Source organism: Cucurbita pepo, chromosome LG17 (assembly GCF_002806865.2).
Source record: "Cucurbita pepo subsp. pepo cultivar mu-cu-16 chromosome LG17, ASM280686v2, whole genome shotgun sequence".
In the NCBI taxonomy this organism is placed as follows: domain Eukaryota; kingdom Viridiplantae; phylum Streptophyta; class Magnoliopsida; order Cucurbitales; family Cucurbitaceae; genus Cucurbita; species Cucurbita pepo.
The window spans coordinates 5,523,680-5,542,751 of NC_036654.1; the positions used below are offsets into that span (position 1 = coordinate 5,523,680).

General features: G+C 37.1%; 4 protein-coding genes across 14 annotated transcripts; 2 read left to right on the forward strand and 2 right to left on the reverse strand.

Annotated features, from left to right (window-relative positions):
- The first annotated feature begins 189 nt into the window (after positions 1-189).
- LOC111779325 (probable cytokinin riboside 5'-monophosphate phosphoribohydrolase LOGL10) lies at positions 190-3,017 on the forward strand. 6 transcript variants are annotated; one of them, XM_023659461.1, is made up of 7 exons: positions 212-1,529; positions 1,672-1,769; positions 1,842-1,872; positions 1,962-2,061; positions 2,157-2,227; positions 2,447-2,590; positions 2,710-3,017. In XM_023659461.1, exons 1-7 carry the CDS (start codon positions 1,395-1,397, stop codon positions 2,806-2,808), a joined length of 678 nt encoding a protein of 225 aa, XP_023515229.1. In that variant the 5' UTR covers positions 212-1,394; the 3' UTR covers positions 2,809-3,017. The 6 variants fall into 6 exon arrangements, with proteins under 6 accessions (XP_023515224.1, XP_023515225.1, XP_023515227.1 ...); XM_023659457.1 differs by having other exon boundaries at positions 192-1,529; positions 1,672-1,872; positions 2,447-2,635; XM_023659459.1 differs by having other exon boundaries at positions 193-1,529; positions 1,672-1,872; positions 2,447-2,620.
- An 895-nt stretch (positions 3,018-3,912) lies between these two features.
- LOC111779324 (actin-related protein 7-like) lies at positions 3,913-10,722 on the reverse strand. Of its 2 annotated transcripts, XM_023659454.1 has the most exons (7): positions 10,460-10,722; positions 9,879-10,094; positions 8,658-8,799; positions 7,780-8,024; positions 5,118-5,301; positions 4,528-4,595; positions 3,913-4,382 (listed from the first exon to the last, which is right to left on the reverse strand). In XM_023659454.1, the coding sequence occupies exons 1-7, from the start codon at positions 10,535-10,537 to the stop codon at positions 4,230-4,232; spliced, it is 1,086 nt and encodes a 361-aa protein (XP_023515222.1). In that variant the 5' UTR covers positions 10,538-10,722; the 3' UTR covers positions 3,913-4,229. The 2 variants fall into 2 exon arrangements, with proteins under 2 accessions (XP_023515222.1, XP_023515223.1); XM_023659455.1 differs by lacking the exon at positions 9,879-10,094.
- Positions 10,723-11,226: 504 nt separating this feature from the next.
- LOC111779327 lies at positions 11,227-16,870 on the reverse strand. Of its 5 annotated transcripts, none has more exons than XM_023659463.1 (4): positions 16,533-16,870; positions 15,631-15,971; positions 12,756-14,354; positions 11,227-11,564 (listed from the first exon to the last, which is right to left on the reverse strand). In XM_023659463.1, exons 1-4 carry the CDS (start codon positions 16,741-16,743, stop codon positions 11,319-11,321), a joined length of 2,397 nt encoding a protein of 798 aa, XP_023515231.1. In that variant the 5' UTR covers positions 16,744-16,870; the 3' UTR covers positions 11,227-11,318. The 5 variants fall into 5 exon arrangements, with proteins under 5 accessions (XP_023515231.1, XP_023515232.1, XP_023515233.1 ...); XM_023659464.1 differs by having other exon boundaries at positions 11,227-11,542; positions 12,734-14,354; XM_023659465.1 differs by lacking the exon at positions 11,227-11,564 and having other exon boundaries at positions 12,418-13,210; positions 13,295-14,354.
- Positions 16,871-16,973: 103 nt separating this feature from the next.
- LOC111779328 (protein TAB2 homolog, chloroplastic) lies at positions 16,974-19,056 on the forward strand. Its single transcript, XM_023659467.1, has 5 exons — positions 16,974-17,591; positions 17,756-17,825; positions 17,935-18,106; positions 18,241-18,384; positions 18,660-19,056. Exons 1-5 carry the CDS (start codon positions 17,074-17,076, stop codon positions 18,917-18,919), a joined length of 1,164 nt encoding a protein of 387 aa, XP_023515235.1. The 5' UTR covers positions 16,974-17,073; the 3' UTR covers positions 18,920-19,056.
- Positions 19,057-19,072: the final 16 nt, after the last annotated feature.

Sequence of the window (19,072 nt, forward strand, 5' to 3'; positions counted from 1 at the left end):
AAAACTGTTATAATTCTCTGCACTTTTACCCCTTCAAAACCCAACAAATAGAGGGTTGGAATTCTTGAACCATCTAATATCCTTCTGCTTCTTACAAAACTCATTCTGATGGAGACACAGATCAAGAGACTGCAAATTGAATATATATTTAGAGTTAGAATCAAAAGAAAGGGGGAGAAAGAGACTTAACCATGTGATGCTGATGGCGTCAACATATGGGGCAGCAGATCAATCAGTAACCTGAAAAAATATTTGCAGTTGAATTCAAAAGAGAGAGAAAGAGAGAGACAACCACATGTTTTTGGTTGGCCTAGTAGTTTTCTCTCAATACTTTTAGCCATATTGAGTTCCATAATCATCTCTTTCTCTCTCACAGATCTTTTTCAATTGCTGCAAATGGTTGTAAAAGGTCAAGAACCACTGCAAGATAACAAGAAATTAGAAAGAAAGGTGCTGACAAGACAACAAGCCAAATATTATTGAGAGCTTTGGGATTGAAGAGTCAAATTAATGAACTATAAAACAAGAATATTAGTCTGTGTCAAATACATAGGGAAGATCAAAAGAGAATCTCCAACAAATATTGAAAGTTTTATCATAGACTCCATGTTGCTGCAAAACAAATTGATAAATCAAATAGTCTAACCTAGCAATGTTGCTAATGGTCCATCAGAAACTTGCCACATTATTTATTTTCATAGGTCTTAACAACCATTCATAATATATTAATGTTCAGTAGGTCACCCGATGAACATTTATGAATATTAGGTGAAATGACATAGTGCAAAGAAGTGTGAACTCCCCTTTCCATCTTTAACATAATCAATTGATTCAAAATGTCAGTTCAACCAAGATATAGACAATAATAACTAGACAAAAAAAGGCTTAGACCTCTAATATAAAAAATAAAAAAAAAGATGAATCAATTGCATCATAAATGAATGATTCTCCCTTGACTTTAATCTCTATTTATGATTTTCATTGGTTTGATACTTTCCTATGTGAAAATAAATGCAAAAGCTCTGAGGATTCCACAGAGCTATATATAAAGCTAAGGTTAGAGAGTGGATGATTAAGTTGAGGCCCATCATGTACTAAGAGAGGAAGGGATGCAGGACAACAAAATGATAAAAGCCAAGTGTTAGTCAGAGACAGATGAACAGAAAAGGAAAGAGAATGGGTTCAAGGTTATTGCCATGAATTCCACAAGAATTCAAAGAGTGGGTCGCGTCTTGTTGGTGTCGAGACGATAAAAGGATGAGAAGATAGAGATCTCGTTAAAGCAGACAAGAGATTTTGTCTGACAGAAAGAAATAGCTAACTCACAAAATCAAAGGTTGTTGTCTCCTAATTCCTCTCAACTCTGTGTGTGTGTGTGTGTGTGTGTGTGAAGAATGGAGGGAACAGATTTATCGTCGACAAGTGAACAGAAATTGGGAAGATTCAAAAGGGTGTGTGTATTCTGTGGCAGCAAAGCTGGATACAAGTCTACATATGCTGAAGCCACCATTGAGCTTGGTAAAATACTGGTAATTTCTACATCAATCAATGGACTATACTGTAATTACAAGTATTTATTCTATATTTTTTGCTCTTCTCGTTCTTCTTCAAGTTGTATGTAATGTTTTCCCACAAAAGTTGAAAGTCCTAATCTTTTCTTGGTTGTATCAGGTTCAGAGAAAAATAGACTTGGTTTATGGGGGAGGAAGTGTGGGCCTAATGGGTTTGATCTCTCAAACTGTGTTCTCTGGAGGCTGCCATGTACTTGGGTATGTTTTTATACAAATTTACATTTCTGTTTACCATGTTGCTAATTCTGTTGTTTCATTCATGATGTACAGAGTGATTCCCAAGGCACTTCAGATTCATGAGGTACCTTTTCTGCAAGTTTCCTTCCTAGGTCTTTTGGAATGTAAGCTGTTTTCTTTTTCTTTGTTAAATTAATGAAACCCCACTTGTAGATATCAGGAGAGACTGTCGGAGAAGTGAAGACAGTAGCAGATATGCACCAAAGGAAGTCAGAAATGGCAAAACATGCTGATGCATTTGTAGCTCTTCCAGGTTATTATAACAAATATAGACTGTGTGTGTATTTGCCCTGAAAATGGCTTGTTTCATTTACTTAACTGGCAGAAACTCAAAATCCGTTGAACTAGGTGGCTATGGAACCATGGAAGAATTGCTAGAGATGATAACTTGGGCTCAGCTAGGAATTCATGACAAGCCAGTAAGATATGGATTTTTATTGACAACTTTCTGGAAAAAAGAGTAAAGAATACGACAAAGATGGTTTTTCAGATCTCCATTCTTTACTTCCTTGGTTCATTCACAATTCCAACAGTGTTCTTGAGAACAACTAATAACAAAAAAACAAGAAACAGAGATGTGATTGGAGTGGTTTATTGTTATCTTGCCCTTTTATTGGTTTTGAAAAATGTGTTATCAGGTAGGATTGCTAAATGTAGATGGGTACTACGACAGCTTGCTTGCCTTATTCGACAAAGGAGTAGAGGAAGGTTTCATAGACAATGCAGCCAGGAAAATAGTGGTAATAGCAAACACAGCAGAGGAACTAATACAGACAATGGAGGTAGGAAGGGGAGAAGGTGCTCTATTAGAGGTTGCTGAATTATTGGTGGGAAACAGATTTTTGTCCGAAAAGGCACGAAAAGAACGGATTACTCATTGTATTTTGGCTATGTTTTGCAGGAGTATGTGGCTGTCCATGACAAGGTTGCACCCAGACAAAGATGGGAAGTGGACCAATTATCAGAGTCTACTCAAAGTGGGCAATCCATGAGATCTTAGATCTCAATCACCATCGAGCAAGCCATTTGTATAAATATCTGCGGTTGTGTGCTCAAATTTGATCAAGGAGATTACCAAAAGATAGACCAGATCTCTCTATCTCTCTCTCAAGATCCTCAATCTTGATCAATTATTTGTATATCCTTAAAGATGACCTGTATTAAATTCCACTAAGAATCAATGGAATAGTAAGATCTTTCTCTCTCATCAGGCCATTGACTAACTTAAAAAAGGCAAGGGAAAACAAGCCATACATGGTTAATGGTACAAAATAGGTGTCCAAAAGGCCATGAAAGAGAAGGAGACATTTTGGAGGGTAGGGATGCAAGGAGAAGAGACCCTCCAACTTGACCATTGTACCAATGGTGCAGCAAAGTTCATTATTACATTGTGATGTGTGGATAGCAGTATTTTGGATTTTGGGTCTTTATTCACTGAGCTGGGACCCTCCCTGCAGAGTGACCCATTTGTTTCCTAGTGGCTTCTTTTCTCTTCTCTTCTCTTCTCTTCTCAATTTCTTTCCATTAATATGTTCATCAGACAATCTTTTCCTTCTCGTTAGTGTTGTCAATAACACATTATGTTCCAGAATTTATTATAAATGCAGGCTGAAGAATGTAATAAGAGTTTGTTTACTATCAGTTCTTGAAGGAAATTTCTAAACCCAACCTCCCACGAGTGGGGTCCCAAGGCAATAATTATCTCTGCTTTTCGTATTAAATGTTTTAGAATTGATTAACTCCTTTGTAACAATTACAAAGGAGAAAGAGAGAGAATATTCCTATAGTGGGCAAGAATACTTTGACAAGGCCTTGCCTAGGTACGACCACAGGAAGGAAAACTAGTTTACTAGAGAAAATTACTCATCTCATAAGCAATTTGATCTGAATAATTGTACTCTTAACAATCAGATTTTTCGATTACAGCATACAAATACTATACTGAAAAAGATATATAAAACAATTAAAATTACTCGGATGTTACAAAATCGATAGGATACATATCTTATATCCACCAGCTGTTGTCAACCGCTGAAGAAGTCTCCACATCTTCGATAACGCTGCTTGTTCAAAATGAAACATTGAGCCGAGTTGACAAAACAAATGATCAAAAGTCAAAACCATGTGGTCTTAATTCTTCAATATTAACTCACTTGAGTTCTAAGTGAAGGATCCAAAATCCAATCCCTAGCATGACATTGTTAAAGATGACTTACATTGATAGGATTCAATTCTATTATCCTATTATGTCACATAACTAATGGGTGTGATGACTTAACATTTAGACTAAATACAGATCCATACTTGTACAACTATCAAACCTCATTGCGCAGAACTAGTTTCCTACCACTATACATCCATGTAATATTCTAAAAGTAGGAAGAGAAACAAATACTGAAAGATTTGTACTAGAGAGCGTCATTAGAAGCATTTCCGATGAACGATTGAAGGCCCATTTTCATCATAGTCTGGCTTAGTTATATGCTGATTTTGGGGGAAGACAACCTTGGCAAGTATAGCGCCTCCAATCCATGCTGAATACAAGGATAAATTCTCTGGCATGTATTCTGGAGCCTACAAAAAGAAAAGGATATTATCCCCTCATCAATCCAAGCAAACATGTCGAGTTCCTTACAGCAAAGACAACAAACACAAATTCAGATTGTTGAGTGAAACAATCTCAAAATCAGTTCCTTATGTTTTGTAAGGATTATATTACCTTCACAAGAGCAGGACGAACAGCAGATGAACAGAGACCTGCTTCTTTCTGAAATCTTTCTTCAAAGCCTGCAAATGTAACAAATTACCAACTGTACAATGATATACAGAAATAGCTTTCTTCAAGAATCAAAAAAATCAAACACATAGCATGAACAGAGTTGCGTGCCCTTTCAAAGTAATGGTAAATTGTAAACATAATAAAAATATCAGCAGATCAAGAAAAAAAAAATCTACATCCTCAATTTCATTAGCTTCGTTCAGTTTTTTTTTTTTTTTTTTTAAATGCTAATGCACATCATCACTGCTTCATTTCAGAAAGTATTAGCAGGTACACCATGCCATCTACAGATCAACTGTCATCAGGTGTAGTTTTGACGCCACCCATCAGTAGGTGGTATGCCGATCAAGTTCCCAATGTTGGCATAGAAAGCTCTACACTTAAAAAGCATCTTGAAAAGGAAGGGCCAATTAGCTTTAAAGTATACTAATCAAAAGTCCTGAATATAGTTTTTATTTAATATTTAAGAGGCCTGAAGAAGTAAAAATGACCCCCTAGAAAAGGGAGACAAAACCAATGGCAACCATTACCGGTCATTGAAGAAGTGCCTCCACATATAACAGTATTTTCCAGTAGTTGTCGGTGGTTATCAGATGAAACGGTTGAAATAGTCCGAACAAGCTGCTCGACAATTCCATGCGAGTCCAAACCCAAAATTTGTGGTTGGAATAATGCCTCACCAACAGTATATCTCTCTTTTCCAATTGTTATTACCTAAAATCAATGACCAAACATTATACAGAGGGCAAATTTATAGATATTATAGTTTGAATATGATACAAATGCCACTACAAGTGTACACACGTTACACTCATGGCAAAAGGAAGCATTCACATATGGAACCCATTGGTTGCATTTTTCTTTATGCAGTTCTTTTTTTCCGTATTGTAAGGAGGAGTCCTCCACTTCATTTCTATTTTTAGTTATTTCCCTTGTTTTAGGGGATGATTCTCCATGATTGAGTCATGATTCCGATGTAGCAATGGTTTAGTTATTCCCTTGTTTTAGGGGATCATCCTCCATAATTGAGTCATGATTCCATTGATGTAGCAATGGTTAAGGACTCAACTTTCATTTCTATTTTTAGTTTCCTTTGTTTTAGGAGGACGATCCTCGAGTCATGGTTACATTAATGTAGCAATGGTTATTATACAACTTGTATAAATAGTCATAAACATTAATGAAGATGGTACCGGAAGATTTTCAATTTAGTTTTGAGTACTTTAACTAAGAGGTACTCAAAACTAAATTGAAAATTTAGGTACCTCTTCATTAATGTTTATGATTATTTATACAAGTTGTATAATAACCATTACTACATCAATGGAACCATAACTCAATCATGGAGAATCGTCCTCCTAAAACAAAGGAAATAGCTAAAAATTAAAATGAAAGTGGGATCCTTGCGACCATTGTAACTTCAATGGAGCCATGACCCGACCATGGAGGATCATCCTCCTAAAACAAGGGAAATAACTAAAATAGAAATGAGGGTGGAGGACACCTTACAATATGGAAATTGAAAAGAAACTACATAAAGAAAAATTCAACTAATGGGTTCCTTACGTGAATGCTTCTTTCTGCCATGGGTGTAACGTGTATGTATCAGAATATTTAATCCAGTTGAGGAAAGTTTGCAATGCAACTAATAGAGGAAACTAGAAGTCTAGAAAGAAATTCCAAAGACACGAGAATAAACTATATGTCAGATAAATGTTTGGATTATTCAGTGGAGTTTAAAACCAGACAACAGGTGGGCAAGATCATGAAAGCAACAGGTATAAGCAGTTGATTAAGTGTTTCAGAATCATCTATGTACTTAGTTCAAATGTCTGGTTACTATAAAATTCAAACATTCTTCATCTATATTTTTCTAAAAAAAGCAATAAGGACCCAACTTCCTTCTCTTGAGTTCAAAGGTTCAAATCCGCACTCCTACATTTTTTTCATTAAAAAAAGGCCAAGCACTTTGAAAGCTTCCACCAAAGAAGTATTCATAGGCCTTCAAGCAAGGCATGAGTAGTGACAGTAAAAGGTAATGAGGCAAAATATAAATTTAGTTAGGTTAATGTGTTCATGTTTAACACCAAATCGAACACTTGTTTGACACATATTAGACATATGTTAGCACAATAAAAATGTGTTTGACACTAGTTGTACAAAATGAATATGAGTCCAACATTAGTTGAGTATCAAACACTTGTTCAATATACCAAATATAAACAATACATTTTGAGAATGAAATATGTCAAACTCGTTTTTTAAGCATATAAATGCATAAACTAATTAAATTTGAATTTCCTTCAAATGATTAGATTTAAAAAAAAAAAAAAAGTGTATGTGTTCTTGTCGTATTTGTGTTCTATTTTTTAAATGACATGTCATTGTGTTCCTATCATGTCACATCTATGTCTCGTTTGTGCTTCTTAGGTAGCAATCAAAGTGATTAAAGCAACGGTAGGAGCGAAAGGAAAGACAATGACTCAAAATGCATGTGGAATGACCCGATTCTTCTATAAATTTTTGCTAGAGTCACTTGCCTCATGTTCCTAATTCTTATTCAAGCAGTAAGCCATATTTAATTATTAGGTCTACCTTATTAGAAATCACATGGTACTTGTGAGTTTCAATTTGATGACTTGAGATTGGAACCGTGCCAAGTAAATCTGAAATATTCAGGTTAGAATGGGCTTAACGTTATAATTACCATAATTCATAAATGTAAATTCTATGGCCTAGATTAAAACAGAAATACCACTGTTTGCATAGATTAGTCTGAGCAACTCTCTAGGTGTTCCACTATCATGGCCTGATAAGCCAAGGGCTATTCAGAAATAATTGCAACACAGCTCAGCATACACACGCCCAATAAGCCTAAGCCTGCATAGAATTCTTTAAAGAGTATTTCTTTATAGGATGTTGGGACTTGCAACACAGCTCAGCATGCACATATTGATATTCAGTTGTATGTAACATACTGCCCCCTCTTTTGTTTTCCAATAGTCATAAAAGGCCACGATTCATCAGTCATGAAAATTCTAGACCAACTCCAACTTCCAACTCTCTTGGATACCAACTTTCCTACCCAACTAAAATCAGCTCAACAACCAGTTACTGTAAGCACATGCATAAACACATACTTGGGTCAAGTAAAATACAATCGCTAAGAAAGAACTAAATTCAAAAGCAAACCTGCCCATCTGGAAGGGTGTGTGTCTCAAGCTGGCATGAACCACCAATTTTTGAATAAGCCAACTCATCTTCAGCACAACAAGCATACAATTCTTTTATTTTCTCAACATCAGCTGTGTTGATATTCGCCATTGGGTGAGATTTTCCAAGTTCTTGTGCAAGTAACCTTGTCAAGTCGATACCTCCGATTTCAAGTCTTCGTGATGCAATGTGATGAACAGCTCCTTCAATTATTGGTGCAATATCTGGTCACGAAGCCAAAAGGCAATATAAACAAGAATTATGTTTCTTGCATTGAGAGCTTGAAATGGTAAATAGAAAATTTTAAGAGATGATAATTTTAAACCACGTCTTGGAACCTTCAAGTGAAAGTAGAAGAATGTTGATAAGTGATACTTAACAATTCATAAGGGTGCCTTTTACGAAATTTTGGGTCTTGCTGAGGAAACAATAAGGAACAAAACAAGCCCAAGATGATGAGCCAGTACAGTGGCTATATTAACCAGGAATCTGCTGCAAGGCTAAAGATTTAATCACAAGGCCACTTCATACCGTGTTCATTATTATACTCGTGGTAAAATGACCACTGCCTTTCAATTTTTAATTTGAACATTCTCACAGGTCATACCCTGTTTAAATAACATGTAGCAATTAAAGTAACAGGTACATCATTGAATTTCTAGTTGCATGGATACAAAACAATGGAACCAATTCAAACTAGGTAATTTTCATTAGTTATAATTAAAAAAAAAATAATGCATGATCTCTATCTTTATAATCTTCTATCCAAGAAACAAATTAATACCTTGCTTTGTTCATCATAGAAAATAAATTTTGAACATCCATAGCAAAGGTCTGTTGAGATAGGGTTTCTGTACCTATTTTCCCATGACCAATATCAACAGTGCATCCTGATATACGCCCTACTGCATAAAGTGACAATACAGCTTGTTCAGATGCATAAAACCCTGAGATGTTGAATGTCTCAAACATCAATTGCACCAACTGTTCTCTGATAGCCTGGAAAACAGAATGCCTCTCATTTTCCTTGAAGAGAAGAAGGTATATGAATGGTATGCTTACATGTATGTACTTCGTTGTACGGGATAACCCCAGTGACCAGCAAGTATTTTTCCATCAATTGATGCCCTTTCTTCACCACCCACACAAAGATGGTTCAGAGGTGGATAAGTACTCTATGAGACCTCCAATTGTTCACACATATCAAAGGAGGTAAGGGATGCAGTGATTAGTTGTGGTGGGACCATTTGGGATCATGCTTTTGTGGTATGGTCCAGTTGTGAAAGGGTTTTGTAGAGGTTTTGGGGGTTGTGCTTTTAGGTAGATTTTTGAGTATGAGGAGAGGTTGCCAACTTTCTCTCTAATAGCTGGAAAGGTATGGGTGAAGATTCTGTGTTTTTCCCTTGTTCATATAACAATACAATCTGTCGAAAATAACACTCTTTCCATTGAAGAATTATCAATAGTACAGGGTTGGTTTCCATTACTCCTAGTTTTTGTGTTTCTTTTTGTGTGATTACAGGTTGTTTGAAACTAGGAACCTAACATACTCTTGCTAAATGACGCTTCCTAGTAGTAGTAATTGGATCTGCCAGAACCATAAGAATTTTAAAATGGAGTTACAGTTCATTATCTTCAAAGTTTTGAGAAGAGTTGCACTTGAAGAATATAGTACAATGAAAGTTGAAAGCTATGTACAAGGGGGAGCTATTGTCTATTGTTGGCCTATTTGGTAGATCAATCATAGGCCTAGAAAAATGATGGTTTACCTCACACGAGAACAGAAGCCATTGGAGGATATGAATAGACAATGAATGCACAACAAAATCATGAAAGAACTATAAAGGCTACCCTCTCACATCGGACATCACCTTTAGAAAAATAGCTTATTCAAATCACTAGAAAATGTAAAAAGTAAACAATAAATAAGAAAAATAATGCAACTACTAGGAACAAGACCCCATACAACATTTTTCAGTGTGTAGGACCGGAAGAAAGCAGAAGCCATCGATTCCCGGTGAAATGAGTATTATTCATTTGTTCATGAAGAATAAACAAGGAGATTAACTGAGACTGACCTTGGGGGTAGAAAGTGGATCCGTAAACAATATCTGTCCTTCATTGCCAATTTCCCATCCAAGTCCAGTATATAAAACATGGTGCAATAAATCCTCCATAGCATCCCAATCCTTAATAAACCCCCGAACAACTGGATCAACAGTCACGTCCTCAAATTGTGAATTATTATTTACCGATTCATCCTCAGGCATACGTTTCATGTGGGTAGGAATTACCTGAATCATGGGGAGATAAATTTAAGACAATTAAGAAAACAATCCCCAACTAAAAACCATTTTCCAAGTTGACCAAATCATTTCCACACAATGACTAATAGTGTGAAATTCTATGTTCAAAACGACCTTCCCTCACCATTCCGCTAGTCTCTTAGAGAAAACCCCCTTCAAAAGACGTTTCTCAGGGAAATAACCTGTTAATTTGATCGAAAACCAGCAGGAACCATAACATTTCTCGAGAATCGTCTACAACTGAAGTGGGGAACTTGCATAACTATTCACAGCGGTGGAATACAATCCTAAGCAGATANAAAAAAAAAAAAAAAAAAAAAAAAAAAAAAAAAAAAGTAGTAGAAGCAAAATACCATAGAGGGAGCCTGATCCGGAATGGCAGGTCCGGCCTTCAGAAGCTTGGAACCAGGGTCGACCACGGCGGCTTCCATTTCCTTGTTCTTCCCTTCTTCAGATGGAAATCAGAGGAATTCAGGGTTTCAATCTTTTCCTGCAAATCGCGACGAGAAAGCTTGGAGATGCTGCCTAGCTTCCGCAGGAAATCGGCATTTCAATTCTTCAGTCAGTTCACCGTCGAATGTTTCTTCCGCTTTGTGTTTTTCGCGGCTTCGATCATTTTTTCTTGATTAAAATAAGATTTTAGTTTGAGTTTTATTTTCCTTTTTATTTTTTTTTTCAAAAAAATCTTAAAATTAATTAATTTTAAATAATAATTATAGTCCATAAAAAAATTGTAAATTTAATAGAAATTATTTTTTTTATTTTTTTTTTATTTTNACCATTTCACCACCAAGGCATCTTGAAAGTGAATCATATTCCATGAATATGATATCTATCCAGTGTGATATATGGAATATATGACAACGGTGGAGTGTTAGAATATTTCTATTGCTCGGTCATGTCATATAGGTCCAAGTCGAACATCCAATTGCTTCGAATTGAATCAAATCATTAGGAGTAAAAGATCTAAAGTTCGAATCTTTATCCTTTATATTCCATTATAAAAAGTAAAAATTAATCGACCAAAGATATCTTTTTTTTTTTATGCTGTAAGACAATTTCGATGTATTTTTAAAAAAAATTAACGAACAGTTAAAACTTTTGAAATTTTAAAGACCGGTACCAAAATAAACTAAGATTATTTGTTGCCTAAAAAAGATTTATATACAAATACATATCCACATTCACCATAAGAACTATATCAGAAATTAGTCATATAAGACTCGAGATGGCTGTATCATTGTTGCAGTAGTAATCCTGCAAATTTTCGCCATCAGTAACCAGCGGCTCGCTCATAATGGTATAGTAGTTCATATCAACCGATATGGGGCAGTTTCTTGTGGCAGCATTCTCCTGGACCTCTTCCTCAACCAAAATGAGGTCATATTGCTCGCCAACAGGAGTACGATCATCACTTTCCTTGGGACGAGATGCTCCTCCATAGCTTGATTCCGCCATGTCCCCGAGAAGCTCAATTCTTCAGTCAGTTCACCGTCGAATGTTTCTTCCGCTTTGTGTTTTTCGCGGCTTCGATCATTTTTTCTTGATTAAAATAAGATTTTAGTTTGAGTTTTATTTTCCTTTTTATTTTTTTTTTCAAAAAAATCTTAAAATTAATTAATTTTAAATAATAATTATAGTCCATAAAAAAATTGTAAATTTAATAGAAATTATTTTTTTTATTTTTTTTTTATTTTTTTTTTAAATTCAACAAATGGTAAATAATTTTTTTTTTTTTTACTAAAAGTAAAAGATTAAAAATTAGACTAAAATAAAATAAAATTTAAACTAAGTGAATTAAAATATTATTTGAACTTTAAAATTATCATTTAGTAAAATATCAATATATTCAAAATGTAAAATTATTAAAACATCCTTCACGCTCTTTAGGTCGAGACTCAGATTGTATCGATTTTCTTGATAGCATTATCTATTAGAAATGAATTTTCTAGCATTTGAGTCTCGTGTGTCTACCATTCACCGAAGCATCTTGAAAGTGAATCATATTCCATGAATATGATATCTATCCAGTGTGATATATGGAATATATGACAACGGTGGAGTGTTAGAATATTTCTATTGCTCGGTCATGTCATATAGGTCCAAGTCGAACATCCAATTGCTTCGAATTGAATCAAATCATTAGGAGTAAAAGATCTAAAGTTCGAATCTTTATCCTTTATATTCCATTATAAAAAGTAAAAATTAATCGACCAAAGATATCTTTTTTTTTTTATGCTGTAAGACAATTTCGATGTATTTTTAAAAAAAATTAACGAACAGTTAAAACTTTTGAAATTTTAAAGACCGGTACCAAAATAAACTAAGATTATTTGTTGCCTAAAAAAGATTTATATACAAATACATATCCACATTCACCATAAGAACTATATCAGAAATTAGTCATATAAGACTCGAGATGGCTGTATCATTGTTGCAGTAGTAATCCTGCAAATTTTCGCCATCAGTAACCAGCGGCTCGCTCATAATGGTATAGTAGTTCATATCAACCGATATGGGGCAGTTTCTTGTGGCAGCATTCTCCTGGACCTCTTCCTCAACCAAAATGAGGTCATATTGCTCGCCAACAGGAGTACGATCATCACTTTCCTTGGGACGAGATGCTCCTCCATAGCTTGATTCCGCCATGTCCCCGAGAAGCTCTTTGAGGGTATCGTTGGAAGTCGAATCTCCAACGGTGGTGAAGCTTACATCCAGGATTGGAATCTTGAAATTCACAACAGATGTGTCACGGGAAAATCCGAGAACATCGTGGATAATGTCTATGTTACGAACTTCTTTTGTAACCTCCATAGGATCACCATCAACATCGGCATCGGCATCGGCATCGACATGAATACTATCAGGTTCGTTTTCATTAATGTTACTCCTCTCTGGAATGTAATCTTCACCTGTTTCATTAATAGCTTGCACATTTTCAAGTTCCTCCATTTGGTTCATGCTTTGTTTAGCTGAAGCAACTCCAACATCGCCGTCGGTACTCTGATGCTTACATTCTGGATTGTCGAGAACGTCGTCGCCATCTCCCTCGTCAATTTTGGAAGTATGGTCATGCCTGGAAGGGCTCAAGTTCCCGCCATTGGCTGAAGAAGAATTTGGTGTGCATTGTGTGTTATCAGTTTCTTGGGAACAGCTTAAAGGATCTAATTCACTTTCAGACATATCACCTGATAAAGATGATGATAATGCGAACTGAGCTAGAGCAGATGCCAATACATCATCAATGGATGGCTTCGGTTTACTCTTTGGCGAATCGACTACAACTTCCTGGACTGGATTCCCTTGGCCATCATCATTTCCGTTTGAAAACTCGGAAGCAGTTACCATAACACGCTCCTGATCATCATCCTCGCCGTTTGAAAACTCAGGAGCAGTTACCACAAGACTAGGACACAACAGTGAAGAACACTCTGAATTGGGTATATTAAGTGCAACAGGTGATGCACCTGATTGAAGTTCCTTTTGATCCGGTTCAATTGGTCCACAACTGGGATGATCGTTCCCACTGTTATAGAACGAGTTAGAAACCGATTCGTTAGCAGAAAAGCTCGGAGCAGACATTCTGTAGCAAGATGGCCATTCTGAACCATGAGACTCCTTAGTTAAAACTTCAAGTTGCTGCTCAACCTGCTTCAGCCTGCCTTCAATGCTGTTGATGGGCCTTAGCATATTTTCTTCAAACCTCAAAAAGCAATTCTCTATTCGGTCCATTCGAGAAACAAGCTGCCCCAAAATGCTTTCAATACAACTAAGCGGTTCATCACGCATCCTCTCTTTAACAGGAACTTGTAGAGGCACCTCGGGCTTACGTACAGGTCTGTCGGACTCATTTTCTTCTTGCAATATCACTTCATCGTCGACAGTTGCACAAGATTTTCCTTCCTTCTGAAGTTCAGCTACACTATTGATTGGATGGGGAGCTTTTGGCTCAACCTTGGGCAATGCAAGTATTCCCTCTGCATTAGAAGTGCGCCCGTCGCTGTTCTTACTACAGCTAGTAGTTTTAGATAACTGCAGAAGGGTTGGGACAAGCATGGACATCAAAGAACTATGAGAATTTTGACCTGAGTTCTCCACTGGACCCTCTTCTTCTGAATCAACGGGATTGGCAAACACATAGACTTCATCAACATATACAGTACTTCTATTCTGAAGTGAAAGAAGACGGATTGTAAGAGACATGCAAGGTTGTGCATCCGTTATTTCTGCTGTAGCCTCATAAAAGTCCTGGGGGAAGAAAATTCATTCATCAGGAAAATATTAGTAAAAACAGAATTATTCAGACGACGTGATTAAACGCCAGATCACCATTCAGAAATTCAAAATTTTCGGTAGCTATATAGATGCGGTGTGAATCTTCCTTCCATAGAAGATTGCTTCCATCAAGGCAAAAGTTTAGATATCCTAACTTTTTCATACTACTTTGCAGTTTAAACCTTCCCTTCCTAAGTAGAAATCATCCAAGAACACAATTAGCTCACTTCCTCTTCAGTAGTTAGTTAGTCACTGTTTAGGACTAAAGTCAGTCCACATCAATGAGAAAATAGATGGATCTCAACTAAAAAGAAACGTTCTCAAAATATCACCAAGCACTGACATTTCAAGTCCAATGGTAGCTTCCCTTCCAAGATTTAGGCGACTTTCCAAATCTAGGAGCTAATGGCACATTCTTTAATAAACACTTCGGTCATGTAGACTTTCTTTTAGCGAGAAACTGCTTTTCATTGATAGATGATGTGAGATCCCACATCAGTTGGGGAGGAGGACAAAACATTCTTTATAAGGGTGTGGAAACATCTCCCTAGTAGACGTGTTCTAAAAACCTTGAAGGGAAGTCCAAAGAGGACAATATCTACTAGCGATGGGCTTGGAGTATTACAAATGGTATCAGAGCTAGACACCGGGCGGTGTGCCAGCTAGGACGATAAACCCCGAAGGGGGGTGGATACAGGGCGGTGTACCAGCGAGGACACTGGGCCACGAAGGAGGGTGGATTGCGAGATCCCACATCGGTTGGAGAGGAGAACGAAACATCCTTTACAAGGGTGTGGAAACCTCTCCCTAGCCAACACATTTTAAAAACCTTGAGGAAAAATCTGAAAGGAAAGCCCAAAGAGGACAATATCTGCTAACGGTAGACTTGGACCGTTACAGATGACAAGATAAAACTTTTTCCAGTCTACTGGCTATCTTCAAATAAAACAATTCAATTCAACCACCATGAAATAGTTATTAATCAGGGGGAAATATTACAAGGTCAACTATTGTCACTTGAGACTAATCCAAGATTGGAAACCTTAAGTAGAGAACACCATAGTATCATGAGAATCCAAATAAACAGGAAAGGATAGAATGAGTTTTTTTTCAATAAAATACTGGTGAGATCAATGATTTTTTTTTAATAGGAAGCAGATTTCATGATAAAATGGAAGGTAAAATCCCAGACTACAAAGAGAATTGCAATAAAGATTTCCAATGTAACATATCTGCTTAAAATCCTCACCAAGTCCGCACCAAACTTCGATGTAGAAGAACTGTTTTTATGATGAACGGCCGGGCCATCAAGCGCTTTAACATCAACCCAATCATCTTCATTTGTGTTCGAATTACAACCACGTTGTGAATTCGATTCGGCCACATCTCCATTAGACCCATTTTTAAGAGCAGATACACCTTCAATATCAGTAGTGTGTAGCACTTCTTCATCTCTCAATGCAGCACCACAACGAACAGTACATAAATATTCCTTTTCATTCTCGGAATTGGTAGCGTAATATATTTCATAGACTCGAGCGGTGCTTCTAACATAAACCTGCTGGACCTCGTGCTTTTCCGCAAAATGAACTGCAAACCATGATCTTTAGTTACTGTTAAACCTTTCAAGAAGCATCACTGAAAGTCTGAAATGCTTAACGCAATGTAGCCAACTCAATTTTTACTTCAAAGATGAGGGAAAAACAAACTGGAAAAGGACTAACAATGCATAGCATAACCCCGTTAAATATTCCATGTTTGAAGTTGCTCGAGTTGAACAGTGACTCGAGAAACAAGAAATTGTTAAATTCACCCAACCTCCAGTAGCCAGAAATTGCAGTAACGTATAGTCACTAGTCCCGTCTTTGTTAAACAAATCAAATCAGAGAGCTAAATCCTGACTTATAGTCACCGATTCTCTACTTAATCTTACAGCCCTAAGATTATCCATCGATCGTCATTTTCTAGCTAAAAATCAGAAGATGAAACAACAAACGCATAAATGAATCAGAAAACCTACAATTTCTTGATGCAAAATCCATTGTATCATTCTGAGAGCCTATGTTAGGGAAAATTTGATCTGATCTCCACAACACTCCAACAAAATATCAAACGAAACAATGAGAAGAAAACGAGTAGTTCAGAACTCACGAGTGATCTCGCATGGACCAGACTCGAGTGAAGGACGGCGCAGAACAAGAGGCAACTTCGGGCCGGAATCGAGCGTCTCCTCCTCGTTAGTCGGATAATAGAAGGATTCATAAGCAACTGTACTGTCCAAACAGCCACCAGCGACCAACCAATTCGTGACGGAGCTCCATGAAGGACTGCAACCAACGTCGACGTCGGTCTGTGAATCCATGGCGGCAGGTTTCCCGATTGTGTTGAACGGAGAATCTCAGATAGCTAGCAGAAAGAGAGTGAGGAATTCAGATTTGTGTTCGTAATTTCAAAGCGAACTCATTTATTAAATTTATTAATACTCTTGACTAATTAAATTATGCTTAAATTTTTTTTTAAAAAAGGAAGATAATAAAATGGGCCTTTTGAAGGTGGAGAATTGGGATGGCCCAATACGGCGCAGATTTTCAGTAACGATATTTTGTGGCGGAAAAACAACGAACAAAACTGGCTTCTCTCTCTCTCTCTCTCTCTCTTACAAAGCTTATCTTACTGAGAGAGCTCCACTTCCATGGCGACCTTAAGCTTCAACCCCACCAGAATAAGAACCCCAGGGGGGCTTCACCTTTGCAAACCGAAACCTAGATCGTTACCATTTCCACAGTCGATTAAAACCGCGAAAAGATTCTCAGCCGATTTCCGTATCAATCAACAACTACTCCGTCGTTTTCGATCGAATTCTGTATCGGAAAGCTCGATTTCGGTGCCGGATGAGGTGGAGGTGGCGGTGGACGAGGATGAGGATGAGGATGAGGCTGAGGATGATCCGACTTTGGAGTTGGCCTATTTGGATTCGGAGACAGATCCTGAGAGTATTACGGAGTGGGAGCTGGATTTCTGCTCGAGACCTATTTTGGATATCAGAGGGAAGAAGGTGTGGGAGCTTGTAGCGTGTGATAATTCGCTCTCGCTTCAGTACACGAAGTATTTTCCTAACAATGTTATTAATAGCATTACTCTGAGAGATGCGATTTCTTCGATTACTGAAGAGTTGGGGGTGCCATTACCAGAGAAAATCCGCTTCTTCAGGTACATGTTCTGATTGATTAAGCTCATTTGGATGAATCTTGTGTTTATGCATTTCAACTTCAAAATGTGTCTGAATTTGTGCAAAAAAACCTATGATTGAGTAGCAATTTATTCGAGAATGGTGTCTTTGTCTTCATATGATAGAAATGTTGATGGGATTATAGGTCACAGATGCAGACAATTATTACAAAAGCATGTACCGAGCTTGGCGTAAAGCCCATTCCAAGTAAAAGGGTATATGAATTTATAGGTGTTATATTCAATTCAGTTTCTTGGTGAAGTAGATTGGATTTAGATTATGGATTAAACTCTCTGAGCTCAAGATTTTCCATTGCTCTATCAGTGTCTTTCCCTGCTTTTATGGCTGGAAGAACGATACGAGACCGTCTACACGCGTCATCCAGGTTTTCAGAAAGGGTCTAAGCCCCTCCTTGCATTAGATAATCCATTTCCAATGGAACTCCCAGACAATCTTTTCGGGGAGAGGTGGGCATTTGTTCAATTGCCCTTTTCAGGTAAACCAATAGCTTTTCTTCTTTATTTTGTGGTGACTCTAAACATGGCTGAAGAGTTGCTGCTTTACTAAAGGATGTTGCCTATTGTTCTTATAGTTTCTCCAATAATAATTTGATCCTCCATTGATTCTCAGCTGTTCAAGAGGAGGTCTCAAACTTGAATGCAAGTTTTATGTTTGGCTCCAGTCTTGATCTGGATTTACTGGGGATCGAAATTGATGACAATACAATGATCCCAGGGTTGTCTGTTGCATCTTCACGAGCTCAACCATTGGCAGGTATACCACCACTTTAAAACCCGTTGAGATTTGGTGATTCGGAACATATATAAACAAATGATTCACAACAAACTCCTTAATCATTCTAATTTCAATCTTCCGAGTCGATTAGTTCGTTGCAGTATAAAATATTTCTTGATAATCATATCGTCCATCACGAAGATTTTGTAATGTAAGAAATTGAACTCTGTTTCATACATGTTCCCCAAACAATACTCGCAGTACGATGAGTATAAACAATCTGCCATTTGATCTCTTTTTGTATCATTCCACAGCTTGGATTAATGGAATGGAAGTATATTCAGTTGAAGCTGATACCTCTCGTGCTTGTTTGATTCTATCCGTTGGGATCTCGACTCGATATGTCTATGCTACTTATAAAAAAAATCCAGTGACAACTGCTGAGGCTGAAGCTTGGGAAGCAGCAAAAAAGGCTTGTGGAGGCTTGCATTTTCTTGCCATACAAGACGACTTGGATTCAGAGGACTGTGTTGGATTCTGGCTCCTACTAGACTTGCCACCGCCGCCAGTATAATCAGTGAAGTAGTTTCAAATTTTTCTTTTTCGCTTTAAGGTAGGTAGTCGTATAAAGCATGTTAAATTTTGTAACTTGATTATTTGTTGGTTGTACAAACAAATGCATAATATAGGATAATGTTCACTTCTGGGAGATGGGATTGTTGAGCAA